Source organism: Mycteria americana, chromosome 1 (assembly GCF_035582795.1).
Source record: "Mycteria americana isolate JAX WOST 10 ecotype Jacksonville Zoo and Gardens chromosome 1, USCA_MyAme_1.0, whole genome shotgun sequence".
Classification (NCBI taxonomy): Eukaryota; Metazoa; Chordata; class Aves; order Ciconiiformes; family Ciconiidae; genus Mycteria; species Mycteria americana.
The window spans coordinates 69039423-69065824 of NC_134365.1; the positions used below are offsets into that span (position 1 = coordinate 69039423).

Consider the following 26402-nt stretch of genomic DNA (forward strand, 5'->3'; position numbering starts at 1 on the left):
AAATGAATGCGAGATCAAATTTTGAATCATCAGTTAAAGACCTGTGTAGGATTTCTGTTGTGTGGGTGTTCACGCACCTGAGAAATCCGTGTAAGTGAAACTCCATATACGCATATCTAGACCCATGTTTGCCGCCCTTTTTAATTTTATTACACAAAATAAACAGTTCTGTTATTCAGCATCAGCAAAGCACAATAGGAGGAATAGATAGATGTGCACGTTTAATTGGTCTCACAGGCGGTTTTCAGTGTACCATTCAGTGGGTGAGTATTTCAGAAGTCCTGAGGAACCCTTTGATTTGAATTCTCTCTCATGAATTACAGTTTCACCCTTTGTCAGTGTGTTACTGATAATGAGTCAAGGAATATACTATAGCTAAGATTTGCCAGAGATTGTCATAGCAATTGGATGATAGTATTAGTTTGTAGCCAGGCAGCTGCAATGGAGAACATTGTTACAATTACTTTAGAAAAAAAATAGTACTAAGTGGGAGAGCTCATGACAAATAGTTAGGTTATGAAAAACCAGCTGCAGAAATTCGGTTAATTGGGGAATGTGTCTGTATATTTAGCATTTGTAAACGTACTGCTTTTCACTGCTTCCCCTGCAATCGCTCTCCTCACTATAAGCATTGAGTGTATCAGTAGTATAAGCAGATGCAAAAGTCACCCAAAATCTGGTGAAGAAGCACTGCTAGCTAAAAGACGAACATGCAGTTAATTTGCACTGCGATGACAGCTCTTCGTTATCATTCCTTTAGGCCTACCTCTGCTCATTCCATTTGAGAGAGGATTGTGCTTAATAGCTGGTGTCCAGGAATGTTGCATAAGGACACTGAGCTAGTTCATAAGACCATGTATTTTTATAATCTAACCTCTTTTTTTTCAGGAAATAATTAAGAGGGTGAATTATTCTCCTGAGGGTTAAAATGGGAAAATAGCTCAAATGTAAAGAGCACTATTAATTGTACAGGACAGCTGTGGGACAAAAAACTGTATTCTTAATTTAGTTCTGAGAGAAAGAATGAATATAAATTCGTTGTATTGTAAATGCAAATAGATTCGCATCTTCCCATCCACAGAAGCTACCTAAATCATTCAGTCAGGATGGTTTCAGTTCTACAAGCAAAGAAAGTTGATAGCCTGCCATTACCTATGTACAGTATAAAGCCCTTCCATAATGCTCTGGATATCTGCTCCTCTGCCTCAGGCATTACTGCTTACTAGGGCATTTGGACAATTATTTCCTGTGCAGAGACCCTAAAGTACTCTCTCGAGTCCTACTGAGGCAAAATCATCAATACCTTGTTCCTTTTTTAAATACTGTGTCAAGTTGGGCTACTGCATTCTTCTTATTCAAGGGAAAATTCAAATTCAATGGAAGAATTTTTTTGGTGATAAGAAGTCAGTCCACAATGGCTTTTTATAAAGGAATCGAAGCTCTAGGACCCAAGTATGCTTTCATGTAATTAACTGTCCATTTGCTTTCCTCAAGCTGTTCGAAAGAGCCCACTTCTACCACTGATCCTCCTTGCTTTCTAGAACCAAGTCAGTTAGTCTTAGTTACTCAAGAAAATTTAGTTAGCAACCACTTGAATATGTTTTATACTTATGAATAAGTTTAGATATTTCTTTAATAACCTTTTTTCCAGCTGTTTTTAATTTTCCAATTTTTTTTGTTGCTTGCAGGAAAGTAGAAAAATTTATTTTTAAAAGGCTTTCTCTTTTTAAATGCATTGCAGATATTTATTCAGGCAGTTTGACATTTTTAAGGTGGATTAGTTCCTTGTCATCCTTGAAACAATTATGATAGATAATCCAGCTCCAACTTAAAGCTTCTAAAAACTCAGTTTTACACATCTGCATTGTTAACTATTGCAAATAACTGTCGCAATTAACCTTAAAATTAATGGCTACATAAAAGCATTCAGTTTAAAATCCAATTAGAGGTTTATTATGTTGAGTTTTATTACATCATCTTAGTGCTGTTTTGCATAGGACACGTGCAGAAAGGACTCTCTTGTGTAGCTCTTAACAGCAAATGGCAAAAAGCTTTTTCTTTTAGGTTGGTTCCCTTACAGTTTGAACGGAGATGTGTCTAACATCAATCTTGTTCCTCTTGCCTCTTATTTCCACTGAACAGTTTGAGTACTTTCAGTTAAATCTATTAGCTTTAGAAGTTAAGAAGCTGACAGAAAAGACTGAATTGGACTACTGTTAAGCCATTAGATAAAAACAATTTGGGCAGTCCTTGGAAAAAAATTCTTGCTAATCTCTAAACAGTGAGTCTTTGAGAAATCATGAACAGTGCAAGCTTCCACTTTTTCTGTAGAAGGTATTTAACGTTACACTAAAATGAAATATTATTAACCAAGTGGCGTGCAGGGGTGCTGAAAAGTTGCTCATATTATTTTTCTTTCCATGTAAGCAGTCTCCAGTGGTCTGACTAGGTGTCCAATTCTCATTGTTACTATTCCTCTTCTTACTAATGACTATTTTATATTGATCCCTGTCTTAGTAAATAAAACTGCAGTGTTTTTCATATTCAGGGTTGGGTTTTTTTTAAAATGATACTGTGGTTATGCAAATCTGTGTGCTTAATGTTCTAATTATTCTACTGTCATTGCTTCTGTGCTCATTTGTCAGCCTGCTGCCAGTAGGAGACACTATGGGAGATTCTGAATGCTGAAAGCAAGCCATAAATCCCTGTTGAGTTTACATGGCCTGGTGTCCTGCCTTAAATAGTCTCCTTTTTTGCTGAGATGGAATCATTAGAGGGAAATCACACACAGGGGGTTCTCTCCCTGTTTTTCTGTGAAGTGGTTTTATGCTGTGTGGTTCTTTTTTTCCTTAGGAAACTCTTTCAAACTTCTATTTTAATGTAATAGTTTTATAGTGAAAAAGTTTTCTTCTAGTTGTTTTTCTTCAGGATACTCTTTTCCTAGCTTTTTCTGTCATGTCTTTCCAAGCCAATATGCTTTGTTTTATTTTGTTTTTCTAATCTGGGAGAGACCAACTAATATTAGAATTTGTTCCAGTAAAGATGAGTGGATTTTTCTCTGTCTTCATTTCCAGTGCATAGTTTTTCTCCCCATATAGGTATTTTCCTTATTTGAAAGGGATCAACGGTAGAGAAAAGAAAGAGTCCAAAACCATATATTAACAAACTTCCCCTTAGTGCAGTTCTAGGAACTTTTCATCAGAGAATGTTAGCAGTGATTCCCTGCCAGGAAAATACCTCTAGATTCAACAGGCTCACTCAGAGGATTTTGTTTTAATGCTGTGGTGTTCTTCCTCCAAGTTCAGCAGGATAGTATCTTCCAAAAGACAGGAAAAAATGACTGAATGTTGACCCAAATTCTATGTTTCCCAAGATTTAGCTTGGTTAGTCTAATATAGGCTCTGGTGCTTTTTATTTTTGTGAACATGGATTTCCTGACACAACTGCAAATATTACTGATAATATTGGTAGATGAGATAGAAATACTACTTTTTGTTCTCAGCTGATGATTTGTTTTTTCAAAGAAGGGGCGATAAATGATGTATTCAGCGTAGCAACCTAGAAAGAAAAACACTACCAGGGAAATCAGGATGTCTTGTAAAAACAGAAGTAAAAACCCAGCAATTGTGTTCAGTGTTCAGATAGTGTCAGTTACTGAGTTAGTTTTCTAAACCATTTAGCTGTCTTGTAATTGATATACGTGAAACACTAGAAATTAAAGTCCTGCTCAACCTGTAAAACTGTCAGCTGTACACCCAAACACAGGACTACGTTAAGTATTTGAGGACTGGACAAAACTGTTAAACTGAGAAATCAAGATCAAGTTTGGAACTTGCACGAGGGTAACTCTCCATGTTTCTCATGTTTCAAAAACTGGTTAGTAATACATGCTAAAACCACAAATTAAGATTGTCATCTTAGTAAATTAATGTTGCAGCTATTATTTTAAATTCTTTTCTTGTTGCATCTTTTCTTTTTCTCTCTCACACTGTTCCTATCCCCAATTTTCCCCATCTTTTCCGATCTTCTTTCTCCCTTTAGCACCCTGAAGTTTTATTGAGCCATCCATCCAAGCCAGTAAGTTCCCTGGCAAACTGAGAGGCTATTGCCAACCACATATAATTTTCTGTGTTGCATGTGTATTCACCTGTGCTTTTATGTTTGGGCCAACACAGAGTATTTTGGTGAATATACTTTAGTAGTGGGTATGGATACAAACAAAATGCTGTGGTATATATGACCAATTATGCTCAAAAAAGCCTTCAAAGATGCTTTTACTTTTTGGCTGCATTGGTCTAACTTCATTATTGTTTGGATAGCTTAATATTGTGCCAATGTTTTTGCTTCCATTTGCTGCAGTTGCTTGAAGTGTCCTATAGCTTTTCTTTCGTCTCCATTGTCCATACATTTCAGAGCAAGAATGTAGAATTTCCATGCAAATCAAGCTTCTTGCATGAAAGTATTCTGTAACACCATGTACAGCAGCACATTAGAAATAATAATTAAGTTACAGCAAGTAAAAGATTGCTTAAAAACTTGTGTAACCATTAAGCTTGCTGGTACTATGTCAGTGTAATTTTGGATCCTATTACCAACCTTCTGTTTGATGTCAAAGAGCACTCCTTTCAAGGAGTGTTTGTATAATAATATCTTGACACTGTAAATTACGTAATGCAAGGTGTTTTTCATCAGAGATTTCTTTTGTGACTGCGTGCATAAAAAATCGTGTTACAAAACTTTCAGAAGGCTGGTATCTGTGTACTCTTGGCAATGTTCAGGGTAAATTTAACTGTCTATCCTGACAATCATTGTCTGAAGGTCAGAGAATTCTTGGTGCTTTTAATAGTTCAGGTTTTGTGACATCTTGTATTAGAAATTATTTTAATAGAATAGATAATACAGTGCATTTATGGGACTAGATTTGGGAAGAGAGTTGTGTGTGCAATAGGGAAAAGTATTTTGTTAGGACTATCAGAAATAACAATGAATAGTCAACTAGGGCATAAAAACTCCTACACTGCATTTTGAGTTATTTATTATATGTAAAAACAGTCATTAATAAATATTCTAAGGTATTTGATGCACAAAGATTAGGAAAAAAATAACATTATTTTCTTAAAGGATATAAGATTAGTGAATATGGCATTTGAAGGATTTCATTATTTAGTATTTCATGACAGAGAATATTTTTTCCCCAAAGGTATTGTGTGTTCAAGTATGAAAAGCAGTTCAAGACTTTTCTGGTAAATTGATACACTTCTCCACTTTAAAATAATTTGCTAGCCTCTTAACCTGTAGATTACACTGGTACAGCCTGTTACTAAATTTGTTTACTGCATCCTATTAAATATATTCTTTTATCAATTGTTTATGGTTTTGCAAAACCTTTTAAATCTTTTAGCTGAAGTTTCTTACGTTGTTTGATTCAGTCTGAGATTTTGTTTGGTTTTGTGTCTTTTTGAAAGAAACTCTCAGCCATAACAGCTCACTGTTTTCAAGAATAAAATATAGAAATATGTTGGTTTTAATCTTTTTTTAACACTAGTAATTTTTTATTAAAAGATTTGGTCCTTGTACCAGATATTTTTGATGCCCCTGTTTAAATCTATCTAAAGTGGCTAAAGGTTAAATGCATTGTCTATTTGTACATGCTCAGGAGAGAGATAGATTCAGCAACTAAACTTCCCAAAGATTCCACCTGCACTGGTTATACGCCATCCTGGAGAGGGAGGAAGACCTTCCTGTTGTCTCTCTCCATCGCCACAGCCTCTTCTAGGTCCGGTCATTTGAGCAGGCAGTAGTAATGCTAAGTAGACTATTCACCAAATACCATGCTGGTTCCAAGCAGCTGCTTGATACAGCAGATACAGCAGAAGCAAGAGTCAGCATCTCGGTGTGCAGAACAGATCAGGACAAATAATCTGTTAGGATTGGAAGCCGGTACTGAAAGTTAGTCATTGGGAGGATGTCATGGTTTAACCCCAACTGGCAACTAAGCACTGCACAGCCGCTCTCTCGCTCCACCTTTGTGGGAAGGGGGAGAGAATCAGAAGAGTAAAAATGAGAATACTCGTGGGTTGAGCTAAAGACAGTTTAATAAGTAAAGCAAAAGCCATGCGTGCAAGCAAAACAAAGCAAGGAATTCATTCACTGCTTCCCATGGGCAGGCAGGTGTTCAGCCATCTCCAGGAAAGCAGGGCTCCATCACACCTAATGGTTACTTGGGAAGACAAACGCTATCACTCCAAATGTCCCCCCCTTCCTTCTTCTTCCCCAGCTTTATATGCTGAGCATGACGCCATGTGGTATGGAATAGCCCTTTGGTCAGTTGGGGTCAGCTGTCCCAGCTGCGTCCCCTCCCAACTTCTTGTGCACCCCAACCTACTCGCTGGGGGTGCACAAGAAGCAGAAAAGAAGCAGAAGCAGAAAAGAAGCAGAAAAGGCCTTGATGCTGTGTAAGCACTGCTCAGCAGTAACCAAAACATCCCTGTACTATCAACGCTGTTTTCAGCACAAATCTAGAACACGGCCCCATCCTAGCTACTAAAATTAACTCTACCCCAGCCAAAACCAGCACAGAGGAGAAAAACAGATTGGATTTTGCTGGGGGAATGAGTAACTAGGATTATCAGGAAAATTGTACTGAACCTGGGACTCAGGAAAGACACGGTATGAGGAGGGAGTTGCATACAGGCAGAAGACATGGGACTACAGGTACTGTTGGATAGAACTAGCTGCAAAAAAAGCCCCCAAACCTGAAAAAAAGTGGTATGAAAAGGATGAGGAGAACTGGTAGATTAGTGGCATCTGCCTGGATAAGAGGAGTGGAATTTGGACCTGGCTAAATAATGTGATAAAAGTTTGGGGAAGTGAGATATAGTACAAAAGTATTGTAGTTGGTGCAATCAGGCCAGAGAATTTGTGCTCAGGAGAGCGTATTCTCTACGAAATCTTTAAGAGCATGCAAAATTTCTGAGACTCCCCATTACTCTGAAGTAGGAAAATACAAAATGTGGGAACAAACTGTGTGTTTTATTGCCAGTATGATATAGTCAACATAGAGGATAAGGTACAAGAAGCTGTGAGGTGGCTTTTAAAGTTCCAGTCCTGTTGATGGTTCATGGCAATGTCAGCATCATCTCATGCAGTGGAAGTTGGAGGGTTTTTCCCCCTGATTTTCTCATACCTAAAAAATTAAACTATCTATCTACTCTACCCATCCCAGAAACCTTGTTAAGATAACATTCATTTTGAAAAATTAAATATCTAAAAGCTAGGAAATGGCCGATGCAACATTGCGTGGCCTTTCTCATTTTTCGTTGTGAGGTAGTCATTACAATATTTTGTGACTAAATTTTTGTCTGCCAGACTCTTGCACCTTTCAGTATTGTGTGAAAAATGCTCAAAGAATGAGCCAGAGTTGTATAACGAAGATGATAATCATCTAGAGAAATTAGATGATAAATTATTTCTTTTAATAGTAGGAAAGCGTTAAGAGAATAAGGCAGGATATTTTCACATCTCAGTTTTTCACCTGCACAACAGGTATAATAATGCATCCTCATTTCCCACTGCTGGTGTTGAGAAGTGAAGTTAGTTACTGTTTGCCAAGAAATAGCCTACAGTCGTGATTAGTATGATAGAAAGAAAATTGGGAATGACCTTTTTTTAGTGTTATTTGTATAATGTACAGTAAATAAGGCATAGAGCCATACACTGAATAGCAAAAAACAAATACCGAATATCTGCTCGTTACTTGAGTAATTCCGTTCTGTGCATTGAATGAAGCTCTGTTTCTGTAATATAGTAGCCTGTGGTCAGGTGAGTAAAGCCTGGTTCAGAGGAGGCACGGGTAAGAGTATGTAAGTGGGTTGGAGTACGCTCGCAAAGACAGCCGTCATCTGGCATTTCTCTTCTGTCTTTGTATGCTTTTTGTATTGGTGTAAATTCCAAAGAGAGAAAATTGGTAATGTTTAATAAAGACTATGGGAACTCGTACCTTTCTGAAGAGATCTTTTTTTTTCAGTAATGGGTTCTTTTGAGGCATCTTCCTCTTATTTAGACTTTCAGAATTCTTTATTATATTATTCTAACCAAATACTTGCTTACTGAGTGTCATATCAACAGAGACTAACCATTTAAAAGATTTTGTCAATAAGATAACAAATAACTCTTCGTTGCAGATTCAAGTTTTCTGGTGCATAGTATATCAGAGAATTCACTGAGCCTTTTACTTCTAGTACAGCCTTTTTGAAAAGCTGTTGCAGTATGTGGTGTTTAGAGCATTGGAACTAAAGGAGGAGCAAGTCTGGTTGTTTTTCAAATTTATAATTCTGTTGAAACTAATAAAGACATGATAGAAGGCAGCACCCATGTTTTATCACTTGAATTGCTGCCTTCACAATAGTAAAAATAAAGAAAATGGTTATATGTGTTTGTCTTTTGCAGTAAATAGTCATATTTTTGTATTTGTATGTGCTTTTACTATTTTTAGGAGATGTGAGGCACACTTGGAGGTAGGAGGGTGGATTAAAATGGGATTTCAGATTCCTGGGAACTTCTGCTTTGTGGCCAAAAGTTCTTGGCAGCATTTGTATGTGAAATGTTAAACTGAATTTACTGTCTCAATTCATAGGTAAAAGTAGAAAGTGTTTGCTGTGAATGATTTGCTGTTTGATTTAGTTAATCTTTTAGGAATATTGATTTGGAATCTTAGCCATAACGTTTGGAATTTTTATTTACATTTTAGAACTTTTAAATTAGATCTGTGCTATTGTTTTCTTCCCTGTCTCTGGCACACTTTAAGCCATGTAAGATTACCTTTCCTCTTAGTAAAAAGTTTTTTGGCTTGAGAAATATCAACTTAGAAAATTCTTTTTAATGTGTTTTGTCTTCCTCTCCTCTCCATCTGTAAATAGTGGATATTTCTGTGAAACATTGGTCATCTTTGTTTCAGTTGTAGAAGTTGGCTTGGTCAGCTGATTTTCTGTGGAAGCAATAGAAGTTATAGTACATTTATTTGAGGAACAATCAATCTTTCTTTTATTCTTTACGTACATGAAGCACTCACCCCATCACTTACCACATTCCAGATGGGAAATGATGGCTGAGAGCAGAAAAGCAGAAAGCTGTTAAACCACCTCTTAGTTTATAGTTCCTCTTAAGCACGTTGAGAGCATATCCAGAGTAGTAAGCTTAAACTGAGTAGTAAGCTTAAACTATTCTCAGTCCTGAACCATTTAGAATTTGAAATTAAATTCACACTGGCAAAGATTAATACCGATCAGATGAGCTTTGCTAATAAAAACATAGCTTAAAGTGCTGCTTTCTAGCTGTGACTGTGTTTCTTATGCAGATCAATGCAGAAACAAACATGCAGGTTTGATTGTGCTCTTGAAAGTAGCTTCAATTCACCTGTTTGACTCCACACTGGAACAGACATGGAGAGCTAATAACAGGGTCAGTAGGAACAGTTAAGAGGTTTAAAATAGCCTGTAATCAGGTAAACTCAATGGCCTGTGTAGACATATCTTTTCTTATTTCTCATTTGTCAGAGGAGAAAGTGCAATGTTCCCTTCACCCTAAGCAAGTTGCTTTTTCAATTTAATTTTCTATCATACTTTTATACATTTGCATATTTGTTTGTAACTATACTAAGAGGTTGCAGATTTAGGAATGCTGTCTCAGGCAGAGCTGAAAGTTGAACCTATTGAAATGCAGTTCTTATACTCTCTTAAAAGAGCAGAAACTGTCTTAGTGCATTTGTCATTTTATATGTCCATTCTGTTTTGAAAATGAAATTACTGCCTTATTTTGGAATTTTTGCACACCTTTGGTGGGCAGGGGAAGTTGTATGTGGGGTTTGGGGTTTTTTTTACTGAGAATATAGGAATTCATTATTTGTGTTTAACTTTCTTTTTGGTAAAAAAAAAAAATACTGCTGAATTATTTCGCACAATGTTGCATTGGGAAGGTAGCCAATTTCATCTGTTCCAGATCTTGATGTGAGTTTGTGGGAAACCTCTAAATGCATTGGTTTTCTCTCCTATACAATAAATGAATCCAGTAGGATTTTAGATATGGTCATGTAACACGTATTTTGTACATAACCCACAAAATGGACCAAAGTCACTCAGTCAGTAATTCACAACTCAGGAAGTGGTCTCCAGTTTACACCATATCACATAACGTTCTCTTTGTGTTAGGTGAAAGTATCCATACTTATGTGCATTATATACAAATAACATGTGTTACGTGTCCTAACTAATAATTTATGTTGTGTAAATAGCCCTTTCGTTCTATAAGAACCAGACACACTGACTTGTTGGCTAATTTTCTAAAAAAGAAAATTGATTTTCTCTTCTCACTAGTGTCTCTTGGGTTGTTGTGGAGATACTTCTATTAGCACAGAGTAATATAAATCAGGACCATCCTGACAGTAGAATTGCATTAGGTCTTGTAACTTATTTTGAATTAGAGAGTTTAGTAATCCAGGCTAACAGCCTAGCTTTGCTTTTTTGTAAAGAAGTTTCTTGATTATCTGATTATGTGTTTTAGATGACTTTAAAGAGCCTGGTGGAGTATCTGTTAAAACAAACAATTTGAGATGTTGGAAATATACCTAAATCCAATACAGAAGAATTCAGGCTCTGCCTCTGGTGAAAACCAGACTTAACTCTATACAAAGCGTCTCTTAGGAGAATATAGATGCCCCCCGTAGATTTATAGATGCCCCCCCAAAACAATATTCCCAGTTCCTGCAAAACAGTATTTGGAAGGGAAGGATGGAGTTTTGGTTTGAAATTTAAGCATAGTTGAAAAGGAAATGAAATATTTCAGGTTTCCCGCAGGCTGGAAATCCCAGTAAGGCATTTCAGGAACACCCACCAACACTCCTTCCAAAGCCGAGTATGTTCCCTGATGCCTGTGGCTGTTCATGGAACCGACACGCTTATCGGTCTCATTGCTGCAATGTCCTCCTGGAGTCTGCAGCATCTTGGCAACACGTTATTTAGACTTCACTTGTTTTAGAGAGTCCTTTCCAAGGGTTTATAGTTCGAAGTGCCTATGGGGCAATAAGGAATCTGGAAGCAGAGACAGCCCTAACTCTGAAAGGCTTCTCAAAGCTTCCAGGGTCACCAGGGATGCACTTGGAGCTGGGTCTCAGTCAGAAGCTCAGAAGCAGGATTTTCAGACTTACAGCTCAGTGACAGAGGAGCAGCAGGGTTTGACTTGAAAGTCTCTCAGAAGTGGGGAGCTTTTTAAGTCTTCCTAAACACATTGCCTCAGGAAAGGGTCCTGTTCTTCCAGGATCTATGGTTGTTGAGCACTCCTGCTGAGACCTGCCTGGGAGATGTGGGAATTGCCAGGCATTTTGTTCTAGGATAAAATACTGTGCAGGTTACCCAGCTTTCTGGAATTGCTGCTTAAAAAAAGAAAAGAAAACCGAAACAGTTTATCATTGACCCTGAGGCAGTCTGCTGCGGGGCCAAGGCCCTGGAATATGAAGCATTCCAGTATTTGGACAACCCAGGTCCATCCCAAGGTCATAGTCCCAGTAAAGAAAGGCATCAAGGCCTTCTCCAGGCCTAGAATATTCTGCTCGGAGATTCTCCTGGGTTTCACTAGAATGTGGCCTTGGCTTTAACGGAGCTAATTAAAAACAAAAGACTTCAAGGCAAAAATGTTGGGGTCAATGAACGGATATTTTCCTCCAGTCTTATTTTACTGAATAACTAAACAGAGTTAGCCAAGTGTATTTTTGCTGTTATTTGGTTCTTTAGAAGCAGCAGCTTCTAATCCTGAGGTTTATGCTGCTGCAGTTCTGTCCAATTACCTTTAAAAGCACCAGAGTCCTATACTATTGGATTTAGACTCACTGTGCTTTGGAGCAGAACACTGGCAGCTTGTAAAACAACTTTCCACAGCTGCACGCGGAGGGGGAAGAAGTCTGTAGTCTTATTTTCTGTTGTAGGTTTGTTTCAGAGAAGAGAAGGGCCTTGAGTTTGCAGGCAATCTTGGTCGGCAGAATAGCTCCACCAAACCTGCTATTCACTGAAGCAAATTTGAGCAATTCTGAAATAGCTTTAATTGATACCAAATAGCAGTTCAAGATCCAAGAGCAGAGGGGCAGGGGGAGAATGAAAAGATAGTCCTTAGTCTGCTGGTTTAAACTCCAGCATAACACTGCCTTTTCTTTGTCTCTAATATGCTTGGGAACTGTTGAATTAATTTTACTAATAAATTAGTGATTTTTATAACAAACCAAGCCATTGGGGGGGGGAAGCTCTTTATTGGGGTCATTTTATCCTCAGTCCTCTGATGCTTTTTGTCCTCATAGCCTGATTTTAAAAAAACATATTTCCTGGATAACTAAGCAGAGATATTTTCAGTAGGTAGCCATACTCATATTAGTCCTAGTCTATATGGCTCAGATAACTAGCAAGGACTTCAGTACCTCGGCACCATCTGTGCAAATCTATCTGGAATCAATTTGCATACTGATGCAGTTATTGAAGGCTATTAACATATGATTTGTTTTTCTAGATTATCTAGGTTAATACCTCAGATAACTAATTCTACAGTCATATCACTTTTAGATGATATGACTTTAGAAGTATATTTTAGAAGTTTTAGAAGAATATTTTAGGAATTTTTGTACCCACTCACACTTACTTTTCTTTATATTTCCTGTCAAATTTAACCTTTTTCATATTTTCACTTCTTTCTTATGTCGATTCTGTTTCAGATCAAAAAATTTCTTAAAGTTCTTTTAGACTGAATTAAAACAATTAAATTTGTTTCTGAATTTTTCTTTTCCTAGGAAGTATTTCCCCATACTTAAAAGTAGCATATGCACTGTATATTTATTTCTTGCCATTTTGAAACAGATATCTAGATAGCGTTTTGCAGTTGTTGTAGTATGTGTAAAATAGATAGGTGTGAATGAAGTTTTTTTTCTTGAACCTTTTTCTTCCAGGCTCATGAGGCAACATTGGAGGCTAGGGCCAGCCCAGAGCTGAGTGATCGTATGCAGCAGCTGGAAAGGGAGGTAACACGGTATCGGGAAGAATCCAGCAAGGCTCAAGCTGAAGTGGATCGTCTTCTGGAAATCTTGAAAGAGATGGAAAATGAGAAGAATGATAAGGATAAGAAGATAGCAGAACTGGAGAGGTGAGAATGGTATAAAGTTACTAGAGGAGCAAAAGAGCTGATTAAAGTTAGAGATAACAGTCCATTTTTCTTGTCTTAAAAACCTTAGAGTGCCTATTTTGGGAAAGTCTGTTTAGAGTTTTTCTGCCTTCAGTCCTTTATTTTGGTAGATTGTAAGCGAAAAGGTGTCTTACTGCGTGCTTTCATTACTTGGCTGCTCAAAAATAGGGCTGATATAGATAGAACTAGAAGGGTAGATAGAGCTGTAGGGGAAAGGAGATGGTAGGAAAAGTTGCTGACACTGTGGTGTGTTTGGAGAACAATTTGTTCTTTTGATTTAATAAATTCCTCAGGCATCGTTCTCCAAAAAACAAAGAAAAATTACTGTTAAGAGCTTGTATACTAGTTACTCAGGTTATTCTGACAAGTGGCATTGAAACTCTTTGTACTGGTAGGGACATGGGTAAACTTTGGCTCATGTGAAGCCTAATGAACAGATTTGCTTTTGTCCAAACAAAACATGATTCAGCACTTTTCAGCATTTTCCATCTTTCTGTTGGAGCCAGGATGCTTAGCTAGTTTTTCTAGACTTTAATGTCCCAAACAGAAATTGTAATTTATTATGATTCCATGACATTTGTATCACAATTACAAATAGTAGATCTTGGGAAAGACCTGAAACAGATTCTGTTTTCTGTCATTTTCTCACCTTACAGTGGGCCAAGATGGAGTTTCTAGGCAGTAATACTTGTTTGGGATTTTTTTGTTTACTTTACCATTCGCAATGAAGAATCACTAACTTGGAACAGCAAAATGGAAATGTGATTATTCCCATTTGCCTTGTGCCAGAATAGTCTTTCTAATTTCTGTCCTATCACTATTTAACTTCTCTACATTTAGTGTCAGGAAGGCTGGGGGAACTGAGTAGAGGACATTTCAGGTTCTGCGTGATGGCAGTGGTTATTGTTCATTGGCTTGATGATGGTCAAATTATGGGCCCCTCTGAATGATTTGAAAACTCTTTTCTAAGAAGTCCATTCTTGTTTCCTTGGAAGTGACAGAGCTGTGAAACAGTTCAACTTGTCAGCTGGGTTTATTCTCTCTTTGGGATTGTAAGCAGCATCCTGTTAGTTTTCTTTAAGTTGTTGTTTTATTTAGCCAAAATTCTCTATACTTATGGTGTAAGCTGGAACACCCAAAAGTGAGGATATGTCCTTTTTAACTGCCTTTCCTTTTTTTCTAAGTGATATAACTTTCAGCCCATTGATATATGATGTATTCAGCAGAACATTCAGGCAATAGGTTGATAAAGTAGGTGCATTTAGTATAGACATGAGAAAGCTAAATAGCAGTTACAAGTCGTATTTGTCTGTGTGATTTTTTCAGTCCCTTAGAGGTGCCCATCTTGGGTGTGAAGTTCACCATGTCATCATCTTAGGGCATGCAAGTTGACTAGGGATCAGGGTATGAGCAACAAACTTCTATTAGAAGTAAGGTATGGGGAAGAAATATGTTCATAGTGCCTTAATTTTTTCTGTGTGCAGAAGTAATTACTGTTTAGGAAAAGCAAGTCAGAAATATTCATCATTCCTCAACCTGATTCCTAGAGGAGATTGGAATGGCAGGAAGAGAATTTTCTTATGCATGCTTTTAATGCAATTCTGGTTTTTTTATTACATTGGCATTCTGAAACTCTCATCAAGATTGGGACTTGAAGTATCAAACACTGAATGAAGACATATAAGTGGCCTATAATCAAAAGAGTTTACAGTCTACAAAGCAAAAATAACAAGAGAAATTAAGATGGGCCTCCTCCTTTTTTACAGATAAAAGCATTGGCACCTAATCTTCAGAGAGTTAGAAAGGAACTTTTTCTTTGAAAAGATGCAGTTCCAGAGATCTGCAAAGCAGTTATTGTTTTTCATGTTACAGTGGTAGTTTCTTGCTGTTTCAGTCACAGACCAAACTCGTACTATATCAATGAAAACATAAAACCCCCAAATGACTGGACATCATTCCATAACAATTTGGTGAATACGTTGACTATTCAGTTATCCATTCCTTCTTACCACCTGATCTTCGCTCTTATTAAAAAGAAGATAGAGTGGTCCTCTTATCTTTTTAACTTGTCGTCTTTTCTACCAGTACTGAGATAACAGAGAATATGTCTTCTTTTATTTCTAGTAATTAGAGTAGGTATTTCAACTATATCAAAGAAAAGAATACTTTTGTTATCATGTGATTGCCAGCACCTGTGTAAATCAAGGGGGGAAAAAAATCTAAGAATGTTCATGTTCTCTAACCACTGTAAATGGAAATGGAAAAGGTCTTCAAGAACTAGAGACCTAAGGTGCATACTATTAGTGTGGTGCATTAGCGAAGTACCAACATGTGAAATGATTTTTCAGGTGGAACTGTAATACAATCACACCACTAGAGAAAAACATACAAGGTTTCAGATACTTTGTTAGTGAGGTTTCGACTAGTAATTTCCCTTTTTCTGAATAATTGTTGAAATTTCTATTTGGCCTTAGTTGTTTTCAACTGCTCCCCCAAACCCCTGTTCGCTGGAAGCTTGCTTTCTCCTTGTGAGTTTTTACACAAAGCAGAGATTTTAACACGCCTATTAAAAGTATAGGTTGGTCCTGGTTTTATCTACCATGCTTGTTTATAAAGTATTCTTTCATGGCTGAACTGATCTATCCGGACATGTTACATGGATGTTTTAGAGCTAGAGTCTTGGTTTCCTGAAAAGAATAGATAATTTTGCCTTGTACAGGTCCTTCCTAAACTGTGGTCCATGCAGACTGAGCTGGAGATTATCTTGACTTCTAATGCTTTTACATCTGTTCAAACTCTGCTGTGTGAAGAAGAGCCCTAGGGCTTGTAGAAGCATTTGTCAGCAAGCAAAAAAGTGCATATTGCTGTGCCTATCAGGAACCATTATTATTCAGTGTAGAGCAAGATGAGCAGAAATAAGTCACATTCAGAGAATAACTGTACTAACAAAAATGGGATTTTTCAAAAGAGAGAGTCTTTCCCTGGAGTTTTTCCTTGTGCTAGTTATATGTGACAACTATACCATACAACATCAGGAGAAGAGAAATAGTAACATGGTTTCATCCATAGAAGAGAAGAAATGAGTCGCCTATTAGGGAGGTATGTATAGGGGAACAGAGAAGGAGAAAAGATAGGAGGAGAGGAAGATGAAATGAAAAGCAGAAAGCTCTCCTCTTAAGCCTTTTCAATGACGGCAAAGCTGCCTTCAGTTCAAATTAAAATAAAGAGAGAAATGCTTCTGCTCTTCAGTAACTGTTGCAATTACTGGGTGGGGGATGTTGCTTTTCAGCTGTGAATGGGAGGAAAGATATCCAAAAATAATGTTTTAAATGTGGTGCATGCTATGCAAAAGTTTAAAAAATACTCTAGAGTCAACATGAGATTGAAAGCACAAGCTCATTAATTTATATTCTGTGTGGGCAGGATTTTGCTTTTTCTTACGGGAAGGTGGGCCATAAGTCTGCATTTCTTCTGTGGGTGAACAGCCCTATAAGTTTTGTTTCTGTCCCCAGATTGTAGTGGTGTAGAGGGTTTTGTAGCTGTCTGGTTATTCACTCTCTTTATAACTAACTGTTTGCTTTTTGTATTGCCATTCCATAATCTCCTGTCTCTCTGTAACTTTTCATTTTGTGTTTTGTTTCCTTCCTCGCTTTTTCTTTCCATTTATACTGTCACGTCCTGGTTCCACGAGTTGTTTTGTTTTGTACGTGTGGGGGTTTTTTTGACTATGCCTTTTCTCAGAAAGCACGCCTCCCGCAAATTGCACCCTCCCTACCAGGTGTCGGTCCCTGCACCGCAACACGTAGGGGGGTTTGTGTGGGACTTCCTGGGAAAGTGAGTGCTCTATAAGGCTTCTGTTTCCTACGGGATGGAATGTCACTGCTGGCTGCCCGGCTGCTGCTGCTGCTGCTGTTTGGGTCTGCTGCAATTACGCTTTTTTTCTTAGGTCAAACAGGAACTAGTTATGTCAAGTACAAGCTCTAACAGTCTCTGCGTTCAACTCATGTCACAGTGGTTAGGACCGCGGTCCAAAGGAGGTTTGCTGCTGTTCTCCCCAATTTGAACTCGATGGAAGCTGTTGCTTTTTATTCTAATTCTCTTGCTCTGTTTTACCTTTGGTTCTAATCTCTGCTATCAGTTCTGCCTGAACCAGCTAAAACTCAAGTGTTCTAAAATGTGTCATTGATAGAGGTCAGTATTGCCTTATTCTTGAGTTTAATTGCGATTATTATCCTGTAATTAAAAAAAAAAGAGAGAGAGAAAGAAAGAAAAATTATGCTAGTCATCTGGAACATGGCCATCACAGCCTTCAGATGGGTAGTTTATGCACAGAGATATTTGTATGCATATATTGTGCAAATAGGAACTGACTCTGTATGTACTTGAGAGGTGGCAGTAAATACATGTGTCTGTGTTGCTTCAGAAGTAAGCACTGAGTGAATATATATGGAAATCCTGGTTCCAGTCACAGACTTGAAATTGATTTTAAATTGGCATGCTTGCTATATATGATAGGTAGTCCTTGTAAGGGCATAGGGCACCACCACTTTTTTTCCTGAAGGAAATTTGACTTTGATTTGGGAACCAGTAAGACAGCACCCAGCTTTGGAATACCAGCAGCCCCATTAAGGACAGCTGGAAATGATGGCTATTTTGAGAGAGAGATCTAGGGGAGGTTTTCTAAAAAGAATTTAAGGATGCCCTGTTCAAGAAGAAACCTTCAAACTTTTGATGTGTAGCAGCCAAAAGATACTTCTCATCTTAAGTATTTCTTCTCAACAGTAAATAAAAATAAAAGGTTAAAAAACACAGGGTGATCTAGAAGGAGCGTTGAAAAATGTGGACAGCAGAAGGAAGTATCTTACTCTGTATGTCTATAAGATGGTGATATGTTTGTGTAGTGGTCTTTGAAGGATAGATGGAGAGAGAAATTAACTGCATGTTCCATCAGCTTTATGGTTTCCTAGAATAGTGTAAAGAAAACTATACTAGTAAATTATGCCCTAAGCTTAAGTCAACAATTTGAAGTTGAAATACGTATTTTCAAACCACTACTCGTATCTTATAATAATTGTCTTTGGTTTTCAAGTTGGTTGTTTCTGTGAATTTTTTAATAATTTTTTTTAGATAATTCCTAAACAAGAACCACATCAGGGCATATAAGTAATGTAAAGTAAAAGGGACGTTGTCAGATTGAAGAACAAAAGGTGTTTATAAAGTCATAATCAGCACCATTAAAGTTAACCTTGAGAAATGCTGTGACTATAATTCTGTATCATCATAGCTCATTAAAATCCTCCTAAAATTAATTGAACTCTGATTCAGGTGTAGGAGAAACTGAAATAATTAAATATCACTTTAAAACACCTTAATCCATTTTGGTACCATAAATCATAAAAGCAAATCGGATATGTTCATCTCATGGTTGCATGGTATTATTACAAGGCAGAATTTGTTGTAGTTTCTCATCCACTTCCCTCAAAAATCCCTAGTTTAAATGAATATTAAGATTCTAAGGTTTATAACTCAAAACTTAGGACTTTCCAAAAGGAAGATTGCCATGTAATTTTAATTCACCTCTTATGTGAGCCTATGTATCACAGTAAAGTGATACAGTCTTTTAACCATATGAACAAATTTTTTTCATAAGAATGCTGCCCTTGGTGTGTGAAGGACGTAGCTTAAATTGTCCCCCAAAAATCCCAGGCTAGGCTGACACCTGTCATGGAAAATTTCAGCACAATTTGTTAATATTTGGCAAGCAACTGAGAACAAGGTCTTGTAATGGAAAGAAGTGGTCAAGCCCGTAGTTAGTCCAGCCCCACCTCTGAGCAAACAGATCTATTGAATATTAATATTTTCATCATTTCCAAGCTAGGAAATGAAGAAGTAATTTCTTTCTTCTCAGTCTTGCTTTATCTTCATACAAAATGAACATTAGGCCTGAAGTCCCACATTGATTTTCGCAGAGGAAAAAAAAAATACATTTTATATCAACATAACTGCTCTAATCAGATAAGAATATAAGATGCAGACACCTTTACTTACAGGTATTTAACTTCAGACATTTGAAAGTGTGCCAATTTTCAGAAGGCCAGTGTCTGCCTTCTGAAAGTCAACCTTTGTTAAAGTGCCTTAAGATCAACACTCAAACTCACTAATTGCTTTTGAAACCTACATCTAAGAAAAGAAAAGAGAGAGCGAGAGGCTGCCAGTAATTGCAAATCCATCTGTAGAGATCACCAGATAAAAAAAGCCTTCATAGTGATTTTACGGTGACTCCTCAATCCATCCTCACCTTTTTCATATAATGGGATATCCTTTTTCCATTTGTTCTTTATTTAGCTGTCCTTTATTTCCCATTCTCTCTCTTTCCCTGTGTTTTGGGAGAAACTGAAACTTTGTGATATTGCAGAAACAGCTGTTTTAAAAAAAAAAAACAGGTCAAAGAACCCCAGTTAGTCCAGCCCTTGACACGGTGAGAGGTCAGGGCTGGTGCAGGCTTTGGTGAATGAGCTTGCTGTGTTATCCCATCATTGAACCACCTAAGCCTGGGTCCTTGCCCTAGTATTATTTCCATGTTCAAGCAGGCAGGACTGACGCTATTAAACAGAGTGATTCATCTCTATGGACCTGAGTACAGACTGTCTCCTTTGTTAAATTCAGCAATGAGCTGAAAGCATTGGTTTATCTACTATTCCAAGACCAAGGATCTGATCTTGGATCCTCCAAGAAGGACTTTACACTAGAGAAATACTTATGAGTATTGAGAGGCACTGATTGTGAACTTTTTTGAAGGCTTCTTTTCCTGCCAAATTTCCTGTGGCGTTAAAGTCCTGTTTGTTTTTGTCATTAAGTCAAGGTGGTTATCAAGCATTCCCTCTCACGCCTAAGTCTATTATCTGTAATGAATATAGGAGTTGTCATCTGATGATATATACTCTGCCTGCATTGTAGCAGTGATGGGTTTTATTTAGCAAATATCTCCCAATTCAACTGCTAGATCGGTAGAGTGTAAGAGCTATGATAAAATTAAAGTAATTATAAAATCAGAGGAGAAAGAAAATTATGTAAATAATGAGCCTCGTCTGCATATCAGGGTTTCATTGCTACCTGCCTTGACTACATCTCTTCAAAAGCTGTCTTGTAGCTTTGTTTCAGTCACCACCAAAAAACCCCTTTTATACAACTGATACAGTAAAAATGAAAGTGGCGGATCCTTACCTTGTCTTTGAGTACAGTAAGAACAAAAGGAAAATCCAGTAACCGCCAGTAAGCCAGTGAAATAACAACTTTAGTGCTCCATGGCCATCTGTGGTCATGTTTGTGCTCTTGGATCAGTGCATGCATGTGTGCATGGATGCACACACAAACCTTCCCTCTCTCTGTCTCTCCATCTCTTTCCATCCCTCTAAACATCAACTAAAAAGAAAGGAAAAGACCAGCCATCATTCTTTTTACCCAGAAAAGGTGTCAGAAGTGGTAAACATAAATAGCCTTTCTGCTTTGACTGACACAAGGAAGATCAAGTGCGTATTAATCCCTGTCAGACTACTTTGAAGGAGCAACAAAGTAGTAAATATACACAATCACTCACTGTCGAACAAGTGGAATTCAAAGGTTGACTAGAAACGTTACCTAAACTTCTCCCTAAGTACATCTGAGACTAATGTAGCAGACTCATTCCACTCCTTATAATATACAAGCATGTGGAAAAAATTATAGCTGGAATAATCAACAGCTTTTTAAATATATACATGTTTCTTAATTAAAATACTAAAGTGTTTACATCTCGCCAAGATTGATTTAAGATCAGATTTAAGTCGGCTATATCTTTAAAATTAAGGAGATGGCATTTGAAAAGCTAATGGATTTCTCCAAGACTACCATTTGGTGTTACAGTTGTTTTGTCTCCCTGTGTGACTGTTGCATCAGAGTACGCAGTTAATGGGGCTGGGCAGAAGCGCTGCTGCTGGATCTTGTAAGGAATGCTGCAAGTGTGTGTTCTTGCTCGAAGGGAAATAGCGCAAACTAAAAATGATTTGCTCTGTAATGAGCATGTCTCGGTATGTATCTGATCCTGCTTGCTTGGGGCTGCTTCCTGGGGCAGATGCTTGCTGCGCTCCTCTGCTCAATTTCACTGATGTAGCCCCGTGCACGGAGGCTTCACCTCCAGTCTCTAGCAGATCTCCACTGACTTCCTAATAGCTGGCAATTTCAGGTGTCTGCCTCGGTTTTAGTTTGAGTAATAGCACAGTTCTAGGTTTTTTCTAATTTTAATGTGCTTGCAGATATATTCCTCATTTTTGTTTGGATAAATATTATGATTATTCTAAAAATCCACATTTTAAAAAAATATTTTGAACCCCTGTAAAGAAACGTTGAAAAAGGGGCTAGCAATTACACCTTACAATTAAAATGTATTTTTCTTTGGAAGAAAGAATTTATTCCATAACAAAGTGAAGATGTAGCAATAATTATTCTCCATTCAAATCCTGTGCAGCTGGCTAAATAATACTTCTGTAGCGTACATAAAAATGCGAGTGACCTCAGCATAGCATCTCAGGTACTGTTTTGCCTTCATCTTGTGCCAGCAAAAGAAGCTACCTTTAATAGCACTTGAAAGAAGTGTGGTTCAGTCAAATTCTACAGGGCTATCCTGAAGTCTAGCCTGTATTTTTTTTCACTGTTAAGCTGAAGAAACAATATCACAATATCATTATAATAGAACCGGGAACTACAAAGCATCCCTAAAACACAAAATGAGAAGTCTTAAACTTTCATAATCTGTATTCAATAACAGTCATAAAAAAGACAGGCTTTTTTCCCCTTACCTTATTTATTCCCATATCTAACCAAGCATTTATTTTCACTTTTTTGTTCCCTTTTGTTAAATTTGTTTGACCAGTCGTAGTTCTGCAGCTCAGCTTAGAGAGTGTACTCTTGGATTTCAGTCAGAATTGTTAGTTACATGCTTTTCTAGATTAATTAACTGAGGCTTTTAGAACGTTATAACTTACTTCAGGATCAAACACCAAGATGTGGTATTTGGCATTTTGCAAGTCTCATCTTTCCCGAAATCCCCAAATAACACAGCCTTTACAGCAGCTGTCCTTGAAGAACCTGATTTGAAGAATGTTAGTTTAAAAGCCAAAGAAAAGTATCTTTACGCTAGTTTATCTGTTACAGACCAACAAGACACTTCTTAGCTGTACCTCGCTCTGAAACTGCTGCTTATACAAATTCAGTATCCTCCATTGTTGTTTGTAAAATCTATGCCAGATATAAGGACTTCACATTTCATATACACGGTTCCATATACCAAGAGTAATAAAGCATATAGCAGTTAACCTGTCCTATGGAAATATTTTTCTCCAGACCATATCCTGCCTTTTTAGAGTGAAATTTTGCTATGGGAGAAGTACAACATATGTTGTAGAAGCCAAATTGCCACTTTGGACAGCAAGACATTTACTTTTCTTCTCTTCTGTTGACTGAAAAAGAATAAAGTTTAAAATCAGATGAAAAAGATCTGTATTTGTGGCTCCTTGTTGACTTACATTGCTGTTATCAGTGAAATTGACAGCAGATGCCTATGAAAAGATATTGGAGATACTTGAAAAAAAAGCAATAATGAACCTATGGGACCTCATGTTATACAGGGAACTCCAGCATTTTGTCTTGGTCAATCCTGCTGTTGAACAATGTTGGAGAGAACTGTCAAAGATATGCCTGTTTGGTCATTATTGGTTTTAGATTGCACCTTCTATGGGAGAATTAAGACAGCAACAGTGCAGGAACAAGAGGCAGATGCTTTTTTGGTTTGTCTTTGGAAGGGTGACTTCAATGTCAGAATTAAGAAAGATGAACTTTTAGCTTTGAAAAGTCTTCAGGTCTTGAAGACTACTCCATGGTTGGGGTTTTTCTCCCTTCTATTCCCTTTTGACGAGTTTGGGTCGTCTGCAGGAAAAGTAAAAAAAAAAAAAAAAAAAAAGTGTCTTTTATCTCCATGAGGAGAGAAAATAAGCCCCAGCAGATGGCATAAATGAACACATTAGGGTTCATCTCAATAGTCAAACTCCACATTTTCAAAATGTTTGTTAGAATCCTGGAAGGAGGATACTTGCTGGTGATGTGATGTAAATCCAGAGTTTTCTACAGTTGGCTTATTCCCCTTTCCCAAGAACTGTTATGTGTTAGAGACTATATTCTCTACAGAAAGTTGCCTCTAAGTGAAATGGTGTAATCTAATATAAATGTCCTTTTTTTTTCTTTTTTTAAAATTTTATTTATTTTATGTCTATAAAACATGCAACTCTTTGTGTTTGTGAAGGATTGTGTGTCTGTGTGTCATTACCTGATTTAGATCTGCTTGTTTTGTCTGTATTCTTGAACTGCCTTATCTCTGGACACTTTTTTCACAAACTCTAACTCTTTTTCTTTCGCATCTCCTTCCTGGATTTGCTGCTTGCTTCAGCCTCACCTCAAGGTCAGTATTCACTTTTAATAAGGATGTTTATAAGACTATTGTCTATTCAGCTAAAATCGAGATCTCTCAGAAGATTGCACATCAGATTACATGATCTACAAAATAAAAGGTCAGAGATTTGGTTAAGTCTGTGTAGGAGGATGGGTTGGATAGGGGACACATTTAGAAGAAACTTGTACTTGAAGGAAAGAATTTATATCAAACCACTGTAAATCAATGTTTAATGCACTGGGAAGAAGGAGGAAGACTTACCAATGAAGCCTTTCAAGGAAAAAAAACTACAGGAACAGGAAGGTGAAGCAAGACAGTTTAAATATTATTGGTTTTATCTGTTACTTCAAGAAGAAAAAAGATAGAACATGAGCCATATGCTCTGATACATGCTGTTGAGTGCAAAACCAGTTCCTTTAAAATACTAGTCATCCATACTTTACCTGTTGGATTTTTATCATTGCATCTGTGTTTGAAACCTTGTAGTGATGTTGCAGAACTAGTTTTGGTGCAGTTTGAGTGTATTGTGCTGTCAGAAAGAACCAAGGACTGAGGGTTAAAGATAAATAAATTAGCAAGAGGGTAAATTTGTTGAAGGCACAAAGTGATAAACTACTGAAAAAACCTTACCGAGATACAACATCTTTTGAAGTTGTTCAGCCATGGCTCAATATTTTATTTTTATATTTTAAAAGCAGTTGCTAAACATAGATTTTGGGATTTCAGTAGAGTAGCTAGGAGTAAATGTCTATGGCCTACGTAATACAAGTCAGAGTACATGATCTAATGACCCCCAGTTGCCTTTAAAAGGCTCTGGAACCATTTTGTATTCTAGTCTTTGCTGATAAAGTCTGTTTGTAGAAAGCGTCCGTGACTCCCGATGAAGGAATGATTATAATTGTTTCAGGCAGTGTCTTTGCCCAGAAAGCCGCTATTTAATGGCTAAAGTTCTGAGTTATCAACCAACATCCGGCTTTTCTATTCCTGATTAACACTGTGAAAAATGTGGTGGTGAATGGAATCCCATGATGCTGCGATGCTGCTGACGCCTTTAAATTGTGTCGGCGTTCTGACCTTGGTTTGGCACAGACGTTGCACTTGTGGCCTTGGCTGCGTATTTTCCTTCCTCCCACAAACTGGAAAAAGATTGGAAGTTAATCATGTTGTTGTCCATCAATACCTTCCATATTCAGTGCGTCGTACTGGCATACTTGTAATTGTTGGGGAGAGGAGGGCTGTCCTTGAATGACCCTCTTTTTTCAGATCAGAGAACAGAACTGCCAGGAAGCTTTTCTTCCCGGTGAGCGTTGTCCTCTGAAATATACACAGTGTCTTTTCTTGCATGAACAGGACTTCTGTTGGGTAGTCTGTTTGCCGGTTGCCACCCTGAGTGGAGTTTGATGTGCTTTGTCTGGCCCATAAAGTCCTAAATGCTATAGAATCCATCTGTCAAAGATATTTCTGCTTCAATCCATATGGCTATAGGTTTTTATCAATACCTGCACCAATGCTAGAATTTGTGATGAACAAGAGGGAGAACCATTTTTAGGGTGTGGTTTGGGTGTGTTTTTTCAGAGACCTGCATGATTTCTCTTTCCCCAAACAATGTAACCGTAACTTTTATTTCTGTCGTCTAGAGCATATTGTAACATTTGGCTAGAGAAGATATGACTGTGGTTTGAGGTGGCCAAGTGTTAGGATCTTTGAAGAGTTTTCTGATAAGACATTAAAGAGATTGTCCATTCTGTTCTCATAGTTTCTTAGTGTGTTTATTGATTATTTTTTTTTAAATTTTTTGTCATTTTTTTAATTGATTACTATTATGGCTAGTTGCTAAGGTTTTCATATATTTGTTAAAATAAATCAAGAGTGTAAGGGAATAGGTGGAATGACTGCTCTTGGAACTACAAAATCCCTGCTGGCCAGAAACATAATGAAAAGATTCTCCTAAGGACAAGCAGGAAAATTACAGGGGTTGCAGCACCACTCGTTTTGTTTCCTATGCATTTCAGTGTTTGCCTAATTACCGTTACCTGCAACGTATGAAGAAATAGCTGTTCTCTGAAGTTACATTCTACATTAGAAGCTACTATGGGAGCCATAACTTTATTTTTCTCTTACTGGTGTAAAGCAGTTATTTTTTCCAGACATCAAAGCAAATGTGTCTTCCTGGAAAAGAACTGAATATGTGAAAAAATGTGTTAGCTATGTCTGTCTTGCAGAAACAGGAAGAAATACTTTGAGTTATATCTGTTCTCATCAAGAACAGCTTTGCTTACTGTAATCAGTGCAAAACCTCTGAATTTTCCGAGCTGTCTGTTAAGCTTTCATCATCTCTCTCCTGTTGATAAACTCGGCGAATCAGAACGTAATAGCGTAAACTGAGTCACTGTTGCTATTATGACATGTACTTACTGCTCAGAAGTCTAAGGGCCTAGCGTGGATGTCATACTGATTCACAGTAAATAAAATAGACTTGGAAGGCATGGGGATTAAAGCAGTTTTCCATAAGGCATTTTGCTGAGCATCTCTGATGACAGCTTTACATAAAGAACTTTCCAATGCTGAGTTCAAGAGTAACAAGCCAAATAACACTATTCTGGGGGTCATTACCTGCAGCAGTGAAAAAAATAGAAAAATACCACAGTCATATGCTACAGTTCTTTTAAGTGGTTCTTATGTATACATGTAACAAAAGCTGAGATGGAAA

At 37.4% G+C, this 26402-nt stretch overlaps 1 protein-coding gene across 3 annotated transcripts in view; it reads left to right on the forward strand.

Annotated features, from left to right (window-relative positions):
• The window catches only part of ERC1 (ELKS/RAB6-interacting/CAST family member 1), a 315343-nt gene that overhangs the window by 126222 nt on the left and 162719 nt on the right, over positions 1-26402 (forward strand). For all 3 annotated transcript variants that reach the window (XM_075504308.1, XM_075504326.1, XM_075504315.1), the window contains one exon: positions 12980-13173. In XM_075504308.1, coding sequence (XP_075360423.1) covers positions 12980-13173 — 194 coding nt within the window. The remainder of the gene's footprint in view (positions 1-12979; positions 13174-26402) is intronic.